General features: G+C 34.5%; 1 protein-coding gene across 9 annotated transcripts in view; it reads right to left on the bottom strand.

Annotated features, from left to right (window-relative positions):
• The window catches only part of SCAF11 (SR-related CTD-associated factor 11), a 50767-nt gene that overhangs the window by 21090 nt on the left and 18479 nt on the right, over positions 1-11198 (bottom strand). For all 9 annotated transcript variants that reach the window (XM_006755522.2, XM_006755525.2, XM_015558615.1 and 6 more), the window contains 2 exons: positions 8619-8719; positions 6416-6471 (listed from right to left, as the gene is read on the bottom strand). In XM_006755522.2, the coding sequence (XP_006755585.1) occupies positions 6416-6471; positions 8619-8719 (157 nt within the window). The remainder of the gene's footprint in view (positions 1-6415; positions 6472-8618; positions 8720-11198) is intronic.

Below are 11198 nucleotides of genomic sequence, written 5' to 3'. Positions count from 1 at the left end.
GCTATCAGGCTAGCAAGGGAGCAGGAAGGGGCAATCGGGCTGGCAGGCAGAAGCAGTTAGGGGCAATCAGGTAGGCAGGGAGGCAAGCGGTTGGGAGCCAGCAGTCCTGGATTGTGAGAGGGATGTCTGACGGCCCACCGGAATCGGGCCTAAATGGGCAGTCAGACATCCCTTGAGGGGTCCAAGATTGGAGAGGGTGCAGGCTGGGCTGAGAGACACCCACCCCATGCACAAATTTCGTGCACCGGTCCTCTAGTAACTATATAAACACTAGAGGCAGGGTTCCTAGGCCTGGCTGGTGATCAGGACCAGTCTGTAGGGTGACTGGTAGGGTGACCAGGGACCCCTGCTGGCACCCACCTTGGCTGGCCTAAGGCCTGCGGGCTGGGGGCAGCTCCTGCATTGAGCATCTGTCCCCCTGGTGGTCAGTGTGCAACATAGTGACTGGTCGTTCTGTCATTTGGTTGATTTGCATATCAGGCTTTTATTATATAGGATTATCCACAGCTGAACCATATGCTAAATTATTACTGTTCTTGTAGAAAAGGTGCATGAGAATGAATTTTTGAGCTCTTATGTTTGAGAATGTTTTTAACACCTGATTGATAGTTTGGCAGGGTATAGAATTATCTAGATTAGTACTTACTTTCCCCAGAATTCTTAAGGCATTGCCCCACTGTTCCATCTCTTATTCATAATATGCTTTTATACATAGTCTGTTTTCTTTCTCTAGAAGCTCTTAGGATATTATGATCTGCAGGTTCTGGAATTTTATTAAGCACTTAGTGTAGTTCTTTCCTCATTTACTAGGTGTTAGGTTATTCTTCATCTGAATACTTACATCCTACTATTCTGAGAAATTTTCCTTTATAGTAGTTTTCTTGATAACTTTCTGCCTTTTGTTTTATTTCTCCTTTCTATATTCAGTACTTTTCATCCCACTTTGAGATTTCTCAGTTTAAGGTTTGTTGAATTTTTAAAATTTCTGCTATATTTTTAATTTCAAAAAGTTTCTTCTTTTAGTCTTGTTTCATTGATGAATTAACCTTTCTCTTCTCTCTGAGGATATTAACTTTTAAGTTCTTCCCTTGAAGTGTTTCCCAGCACTGCGTTTTTCTATCAGGTTCCTTTTCTTTCTGCTTTGATCTCTAGTATATTGGACCAAGGTTCCCCTCAAGTATTTCGTGATCCTTGATTATTTGTGGGGCACTAAATGCTAACTGCTAATGGTGTGGATGGGTGATCATTTCCTTGTAACTAATGTATTTCATAGAGTGATCATGCAGAGATTTGGCTATTTCATTCAGAGACGCCCAACAATCACTATCTACAAGTCTTTTCTCTTCAGTAACAGAATATCCCAGAAGATGCCAACTTTCTCCCACATTGGGAATAAGCAAGATTGCCAATGCTTTGAATAATGAGCACAGGTAGAGAATTAGAGACCTCAACATTTAATTTCCCTCTCTTTACTCTGCTGTTTCTTCTACTCTCATTTGTGCTATAGTTTAATCTGGTTCAACTACTCACTCTAGAGCAGCAGTTCTCAACCTGTGGGTCGCGACCCCTTTGGGGGTTGAACGACCCTTTCACAGGGGTCACCTAAGACCATCGGAAAACACATATATAATTACATAGTTTTTGTGATTAATCACTATGCTTTAATTACGTTCAATTTGTAACAATGAAATTGGGGGTCACCATAACATGAGGAACTGTATTAAAGGGTCGCGGCATTAGGAAGGCTGAGAACCACTGGTCTAGAGAGTAAGTCTCCAATCTTTGCCAGGGTAGTCTCCTTCCCCTACCCTATTGAGCCAAGAATTTGCAGGATAAACTGTTTTAAAATTTTTTAATTCTATTTTTTTTTTTTACACCACCCTATATCCCTGCCTTCAGAGATAATGGAGACCTCCAGACCCAGGACAGTCTAAGGATCTATTCACCCCATGAAAAGATTTTTGTTTCAGCTTTCTGCTAAGAGAGATTACCATTCACCTTGTACTATCACTTTCAAGCTTCTATACTGTGGATTCTCTTATCTGCTGTCTCTTCTCTCCAGTTCTCTTAAAAATTTTCTTTCCTGTCATTTTAGTAGGGTTCTGGGAGGGATTAGAGAATTAAACAGGTGCTCAATCCGCTATACTTAACTGAAAGCTTGTCTTATTTGTTTGAATTCAGCATATCTCACATATGTTTCATGAACGACTAATCCCAAAAGATGTTTTCATGAAAACATCTTTTCCTATAATATAACCCCATATAGCTCAGAACCCTGTCATTGGCAGGCACCCAATGAAAGTTTGATTAATTTATTTAAAAGTTAATAAAGGTATAATTAAAAGGATTTAGCATGTACTTAAAGAAGTACTCTATTAACAAACACATGAAAAGAGGATACTTTTATACTTTACAACAATTATAAACTCTTAGCCCAAAGAACAAAGTACATAAGGGAGGTTAAAAATTTAGCTGAAGAATGAAAGTGACATTTCCTTAACAAATTTGCCAAAAGGTATGCTAACCTTTTTTAGTAAGGCAACACCAGCTTCATTAAAAGGAAAAACTAAACAATTTATATAGCTTTCCTAGAGTCATAGATTTAATGGAAAAACCAGTATAAAACTCAAAGGGCCAACTTCCAATAAGATTATCTAGTAGGCCTGCTAAGTTTTAACTAATGTTCTACTAATAATTTCTAATCCAGATAAAAGAAGTTCACAATGTCATATGTTCTATTCATTAGTTTATGTGTAATATAAATAACTTCAGGTAGAAAATGAAGTCACACATAAATGTTCAAAGACAGCCCCTTCCTGCTTCAAAAAAACTTTTAAGAAATTAAAAAAGCTAAAATTGGTCTAGTGGGATTGGCTCAGTGGATATAGAGCGTCGGCCTGTGGACTGAAGGGGTCCTAGATTCTATTCTGGTCAAGGGCACAAGCCCGGGTTGCAGGCTCGATTCACAATAGAGGGCGTGCAGGAAGCAGCTGATCAATGATCCTTTCTATCCACTGATTTTTCTATCTATCTCTCCTTCTCCCTGCCTCTCTGAAATCAATAAAAATATATTTTTTTTAAAAAGCTAAAACTGAGTTCTTCTAAAATCTAGCCAAGCGATCCTAGATAAAGAGACATCATTTTCTCAAAATGTTCTTTTATAAAAAGAAATTTAAATTATCCTTAATACACCATGATTCCTGTTCAGTGTAACTTGAGTAAATAAAGATGATTTTTCTACTTATTAGTTCATTTTCCCTAAACTTTGAGACCATTATAAGTAACATTTACAGGTTCTCTCAGTCTTCTAATAAGGTCATTTGTTAATAATATGTAAGAAATCTCATAAGAAATGTGAAAACTAAAGGTTAAAATTCTATGGTTTATGAACTTTATAAACATTAGCCTAAAAAAAAAGACTGATATTGATCACATTTCTGAAAGAAAAGTCAAAATAATAAAGGTTAGTTGGTCTATTAAGTAGGGAACAGACACTATGTTATCAAAGTGATAATTTTATATTAAGAATTATTTTTTAACTCAAAAGTGCATCCAAACAAAGCCATAAGAATAAGGCAATAATTTGAAACAAATTCTGGACATCAGATCACTTAATCTATAATTTCAGTATATAAGTCTAAAAGATAAGTGTTCTTTGAGGGAGAAAATCCTTAATACCATTATTCCAAGAAAAAAAATTTTTTAACTTTAATAATTCCTTAATATCAAATACCCAATGTTCGATTTTCTCCAATTGTCCATAAAGTTTTATTTTTTATAACATGTCAGAATATGGATCCAAATAAGATCTATACACTCTGACTGGCTGAGTGTTTGTCTCTTAATCTACAGGTTCTGCTCCATCCTTTACTAAACTCCTTGGAATTTTTGACTAAAGAAACCAGGTCATTTGTCTGTGATCTAAATTTGCTGATTGCATCCTCTTGTCACTTAACGTACATTTCTGACTCTGTACATCTTGTAAATTAGTAGTTAGATTTCTTAATAAGATGCAGGTTTGTTTGTTTTGGCTTTCAGGTTTTCTTGGTCACACTATTGCATATTTGCTGTTATTTACTTCCATAAAGAAATATTTTTTAAAAAAATTTCTTTGTTACTCCTCACTGAGGATATTTTTCCAGTAATTTTTTTTAGAGAGTGAAAGGGAGCGGGAGAGACAGAAAGAGAAAAATCTATGTGAGACACATCGATTGGTTGCCTCCCACACACACCCTGACCAGGGCTGAGAATCGAGCCTGCAACCGAGACACGTGTCCTTAATCGGAATCGAACCCGGGACCCTTCAGTCCACAGGCTGATGCTCTATCCACTGAGGCAAACTGGCTAGGGCAAGGAGTATTTTTAATGTATTGTTGTCTCACCTTTTGTGACGCTAATAGCCATTGCTGATCACTTCCTAGATCCATTAATTCATTAGTGTACAAAATGCTAATATTCAAATTCTATACTTTTATCTTCAATTATTTGCTGAAATACTTCTAAAAATATTTAACTTTCTTTTACTACCTATTCAATTATTCTGATGTGTAGTTTACTTAGGAAAGGCAAGATAGATGTTTGAATCTTTTCTTTTATAAATGTACCCAGTTTAACAATGAGTTAATTCTTAGCATCCTCCAAAATAGACCCATTAGTTTTTATGTTTATTTAAATCTGAGTAATTTCATTAAACATAATACCTAAATACAAACTATTTCATTAAGTATATAATGTATTTCAATGCAGGGGAAAAAAGTTGGCCAAGTTAGATGTATTAAACTCTCCAAGTAAAAAGCGACATCATAGAAAAATGAACCAAATGGATAATCAATAAGTATCCAGTACCCCACAAATGAATCCAAACTTGTTCAATTAAAACATTTCCACATAATTACCTTGATCACTTACATATAGAACTAAAATGAGTATTTCTGCCTATCCTAAACCACACAAATGACTTCAGACATCTTCACTTAAGCAGACACATTAGGTTACAGGCCTTGGACAATGTTAACTTTCTGGCATAAATAAACTTTTTTTTTAAAGAACTGTAATTTAAAATTAGCTTTTCAGTATTAAATTAGCTTAGCATATTCACTAAAAACCTGTTCAGTATTCCATATTCTGAATAATAAAACAAATTCTCAAATCCATATAAGTCATAGAGTCTTATAAATGGTCTTCACTACAGTGAAGCACTTGAGGTTAGATCTGCCTATGTCTCTCTCTCTAAAATTAGTCCAGGCAAGAGATATACACTTAAAGAAAATTATAGTAGACTTAAAACTAAGATAAACATAGTGAGAGCAGGCCAAATTATCTAGAGAAATCTATCACATCATTTAATCTTTCTCAGCAGTAAATTTTATATCAGATCCTAGAGTTACCAAAGTCCATCCATTAAAAAAGGATGTTCATCAACAGCAATGACATAGAAAAACAAACAAGTTTGATATCTAGGGTTTGTTAACAAAAGAAAAATGCTCATCTAATCAGTAAATCCTTTTAATACAATTTCATTTTAATAGCAACTAATCAAAGGCAGAAAGAGCACTTATTAACCTATAAATATGAGATCTATAGACATAAGAGATCATGTTAATTCAAATCATAAATATAGTAACAACCAAACTTGGTATTCATAATGTAAAACAATGAAGTTGATAACTTTTAAGAATAATAAATTCATTAATTCTTTATATCTATAAAGAAAAATTCATTGTAACCTAGCCTGGAAATTAAATGTTCACCTCCTCGCTTACAAACAGTTAATAGTAAGTTGTTCTTTAGAATAGAATACACAGCCTGAGCTCCAAGGAGGAATCACAGGGCACTATGGTATCATTTTTCTCAGACCCTGCCCCAAACCTTTCCTGTACTGGAGAACTATGTACTAGGTTAGATCGAAAAACAGGAATATTTAACTGCTCATGTAGACAAATATGTAAGAGGTGCTTTATTTCCAAAGTTTCAAATTAGAAGTGTGGCTAGAGACCAAACCACCACTTCCTCTGGGAACAGTGAAATAACTTCACTGTCACAAACTTCCCTTGCTACAACTTACCGTACTTTATCCCATCTCCCCTAAATTCTTCTGCTTTTATAAGTGGAGTAAGACTGTAATGGAGGTTGCTAACCACCAAGTAATTGAAAATATTCTTCTTCTTTTGCTCTCCCCCTTTCTTCCTCCTGCTCCCTTCCTCCAAGATGAGCATAAAAAAACACCCAAATTGGGTAGGGAACAGCATAAATAACTCCATGAAAGTAGTTTATATAGGATTTAACAATGTACAGAGCTCAGTAGAGTTCTGTGCATGACCGTTTTCCAAACCAAAATGTTACTAATAAGAACTCTGGCACAAGTACTCAAGTAAGAAACAAAAAAAGGTAGAAAACAAAAGTAAAAGCCACTTACTATGCATCTTCAAGTCATAAAGCTTTGCACTTAATAGATCTTCTCCTATGTTTTTTCTGTAAACATCAAAAAAAGGTGAAAGAATTAAGACAAAACTGTCATTTTGCTCATTTATTTTCAATTCCCTGCCCACCAAAATGAAATTTATTAGGCAGAGTTTTATATTCTAGCAAAGAAAATATAAGTAGTTGCCCCTCCCCATCCCAGTGACTGACAATGGAGGTTTACTACCAAGAAACAAAATATCATTGCAATCTCTTTCTCTAGAACTGGCAGAAATAATCAGAAAGAAAGGGTATCTGTCAGGGTTTTACCGCTTTAGAAAGGAGAAACAACACTGGACACTATTGAAGTGGTGAAGAGACTAGGAATGGATAGCAAACCTCAGGCTGAATGGGAGGAATGCTAAAAAACTTCCAAAAGGCTCTAAAAAATGTACTGTAAATATCCAATAGCTGAGATATTTTCCACCTTGGAAGAAATCATTAAGGGTCTGACTTGTTGGACAAAAGCAAATTATTATTTTATGTATTATTTCCATACACCCCCCCCCCCCCCTCACCATATATCCATGAGAAAAAGCAGTTAAGCATATGGACTACCTCAGCTGAATTAGCCCCATTGCGCAACCTTGTTATAGGTCATATAGTGATGACCACTGCACTCTTAGCAATAGCTCAGAGAATTGGGGTAATTCAGAGAAAATACAAAAATATATATCCATGACGTTGTCACAGCCAGTGATAGCAGCTATATTAAGAATGAAGGTAGCAAAGGTATTCCCTCATTATTCCTAGGAAAAGTGTGCTGCTACCTACTATGAAAACACATATACATAAATCAAAACTGACTCTAATAAAGTTAAAAGAAAATGTAAATAAAATCTACTCTAATGCAGCTAATGTGGGTTTATGGGTGGGTTCTTACAGTGGATGTTTCATGAATCCCTTAAAATCATACACAAAGTTTTGTCTGTAAGTAAGTTCTATGACATGTTTTTTTAGAAGATGTCTGCAGTTTTCTTCAAATTCCCAAAGAAGTCTGTAACTTCCCAAAAGTTAAGACCTAGAGAGCTATAATATTATAAATTAGTTGCATGATTTAATACATCTCAGGGACAACTGTCAATTATTTTGGTAACAAAATAAATGTATTCTCTTAAGAAATTAGCATTCTGATGAAATATGCTAATGAATTATAAATTTAATTATGAATCTGACAGTATATTGACTTAAGAATATAACTTTTAGATAGCTCTTAATATATTTCAGATCAAAATGGGCTTAAATTTTACATGTACCAGAAGAGGTTATTTTAAGTATTAAGAATAAATTAATTTCCAGTACATTACTAACACAATTTAGTTGAAAAAAAAAATACGATACCTATTAAACTGGAATACTAAGCACTGTATTTCTAGGCAATTACGTTTTACCAACAGCAATTAAAGAAACAAATACAAACATTAAATTTTTTAAAAACATAAACATGTTACATTAGGTAGCAAAAATACAAAGAAGCACAATGAGAAAAATAAGTAGCTTGAATTATAACTGTCTCATGAAGTATGGTGAGTTATACCATTAGTAACTTTCTACTTTTTGTCCCTAAACACTAGAGCAGTGCTATTCAAAATGTGGTCTGTGCACCAGTGCTTCTCCATTATTGGTTGTGATATGTACAAAAATAAATAAGCATTCAGAAAATTTTACAGAAATTTTACACTGCTGTAACATTTATCAATCTAAATCCAGATTAGAAAAAAAAACTAAGAAAACCAATTCCTCAGAGATAAAGCTGAGTCCGCCTGGTGTGGCTCAGTGGTTGAGCGTCAACCTATGAACCAGGAGGTCAAAATTCAATTCCTGGTCAGGGCACATGCCCGGGTTGCAAGCTTGAGTTCTCATAGAGGGCATGCAGGAGACAGCTGATCGATAATTCTCTCTCATCACTGATGTTTCTATTTCTCTTTCTCTCTCTCTTCCTCTCTGAAATTAATTTTAAAAAACATATTAATAAAAGATAGAGCTCAGATTATATTCTCAGATTTCAGCTGGTCATTCCTTAAATTACCAACTACATGCTTTAAAAGAAGTAATTAAGTATATTTAAACCCACATCATTAAAAAAATGTATTCATTTTTATTACTAGCTACCTTCTGATTCTACACATTGGATTCCACTTCTAAAGTTCATTACTAACCTCATACAGCTTTTAGAATTTTCATGACAGGAGAGCTGTTTCTTAAAAGAGCTTTCGTTTATCTTGTCTTTTGCTTCTCTCAACTGTCTTTTTACTTGAACCTATGAGAAAAGCAAAATGACCTATTTAGAGTGATAATCCAGTATCACAAAAAATAACCTATTTTTCAATTCTCCCTTGAAAAAAACAATTAAACAAAATTGTCTGAAACTCTAGCCCAAATACATATGCTTATTCATTCAAGCATGCTAAATTATAAACTTAACATACATGCTAAGCTCTGGGGAAACAAATTATGGAGAAATAAGGCATGTAAACAGATTAAGTGCTCATAATAGAGATAAAAACAAGGATCAGCAGATACATTGATTGAAAATTAACTCTAGAAAAGACTTTAATGAATTGATGCTTTATGAGTTGGCCTTAGAGAATGAGTAAAATTTGTCTAAGGAATAAAATTAAGGGAAAAAGCCAATGCAGATGGGGAAGCTGATATAAAGTATAGGACCAGATTATAAAGAGCTTTGAATAATAAAACAATTCTATAGGAATCAGAAAATAAGTGAGGTTTTTAAAGCAAGTAAATGAGATGATCAAATAATTTCTTTTTTTAGTATTAACTTTGGCAGTAATGTGAAGAATGAAGCAGATAAGGAGAAACTATAAAAGTCAGAAAACCAGAAGCTCTTACAATGCATAGTCTAGATTTATGCTGAGAAAATAGTCACTTGCCACATAAGGCTATTGAGCACTTGAAATGTGGCTTGTCTGAATTGAGATGCACTCTAAGTGTAAAATATACAGAGGAGTTCAAAGACTTAGGACAACGACAAAAAGGGAAAATCTCTCAATAACAATTCTTTACAAATATTACATGTTGAAATAGATATGTTGGATTAAATACATATTATAAAAATTTGGTTTTTTCTACTCTTTTCACATCACTATTAAAACGTCTAAATTACAGCCCTAACTGGTTTGGCTCAGTGGATAGAGCGTCGGCCTGCGGACTGAAGGGTCCCAAGTTCAATTCTGGTCAAGGGCATGTACCTTGGTTGCAGGCACATCCCCAGTAGGGGGTGTGCAGGAGGCAGCTAATCAATGTTTCTCTCTCATCGATGTTTCTAACTCTATCCCTCTCCCTTCCTCTCTGTAAAAAATCAATAAAAATATATTTTTAAGAAAACAACTTTTAAATTACAGATTGGCTTGTATATTTCCATTGGCAGAACCAGTCTAGATGGCAGCATGAGAGCCTACTAAGAGTTAATAGCAGAGACATGAAGAAACAAATTTAAGAAGAAATTGAGCAAAAGGAATAGGAAAAGATGGATGGGCAGAGAGAAAAAAATGGAAAATTCCTTGATACTTTTTGGATTTGTTAATGTTGATTCCTTTTGTATTATAGGTGGAGATATCCAACAAGTGGTTGAAAATACAAGTCTGGTTCTAAGGAAAAATATCTAGGCTAGTGACAGAATTTGAGGAGCTATATAAATATAGATAGTACTAACAGCTACTGAAGTATTGAGAAGACTTAAGGGGAAGGTATACCTAGAGAATTGAAAGGAAGATCCTATGAGGAGTCCCAATGATTTAAGAAAAGGTAAGAAGAGCAGGGAGATGGCAAAGAAGGTTGTAAAAGGTCGGTAAAAGAAACAAACATACATACATACACACATTCTTACATATATACCCATAAGAGAAGTAAACCTAGAAGCCAAAGGAAATAAAAGTACTCAACAGCATTACATGCAGAAAGGATGGGACTGGCCAGTGAAAGATTATTCTGGCCCTTAGTGAGGACAGTTCTAGTAAAACAAAATGACAGAGGTGAACTGTCAATGGAACTGGGGAATTGAAAAAATGAAGTAAATGTAGATGTCTCATTCAAGTTCAGCTATAAAGGGAAAAGGATAATAAGAGAAGATTCAAAAGAAGCAAAGGAAAATATTGAGAGTACAAGGATAAATTCACATATAAGAAATACCTTTTTAAGTTTCACAAAATTAGATGAATAGTGCACCAAACTTTTAAGCCTCATTAAATAAAACAAATTCTTATTCCAAGAACAAAATTTCACATGAAGCCAAAGAACAAAATTTTACAAGAAAATATATTTGGAAACTAGCTCATGCTAATGAATCATCAGCAACATAACATATACTCTAGAAAAATGGAGAATGTCTTTCAGAGAAGTCATGCTTTAATTTTGATTATATTACACAATTATATCTTTTCTCCAAAATATATAATAATTTGCATAAACGTGCAGACTTACATAATTAAAACAAGCAAATTAATTTTTCATGTATCTTTTTATTTGAATTGCAGTCTTATTTGTATATTGAGACTCATCTGCTAAAAATATAACAGCCTGGCCAGTGTGGCTCAGTGGTTGAGTGTTGACCCATGCACCAAAGGGTCGCGGGTTAGATTCCTGATCAGGGACACACAACTTGATCCCCAAGAGGGGCATAAAGGAGGGAGCCAATAGATGTCTCACTCTCACATCGATGTTTCTCTCTCTCTCCCCCTTCCTCTCTCTCTAAAATCAATAAAAGATATTTAAATATATAT

This window comes from Myotis davidii, unplaced genomic scaffold (genome assembly GCF_000327345.1).
Source record: "Myotis davidii unplaced genomic scaffold, ASM32734v1 scaffold290, whole genome shotgun sequence".
Classification (NCBI taxonomy): Eukaryota; Metazoa; Chordata; class Mammalia; order Chiroptera; family Vespertilionidae; genus Myotis; species Myotis davidii.
This window is presented reverse-complemented; position numbering and strand designations above follow the sequence as displayed.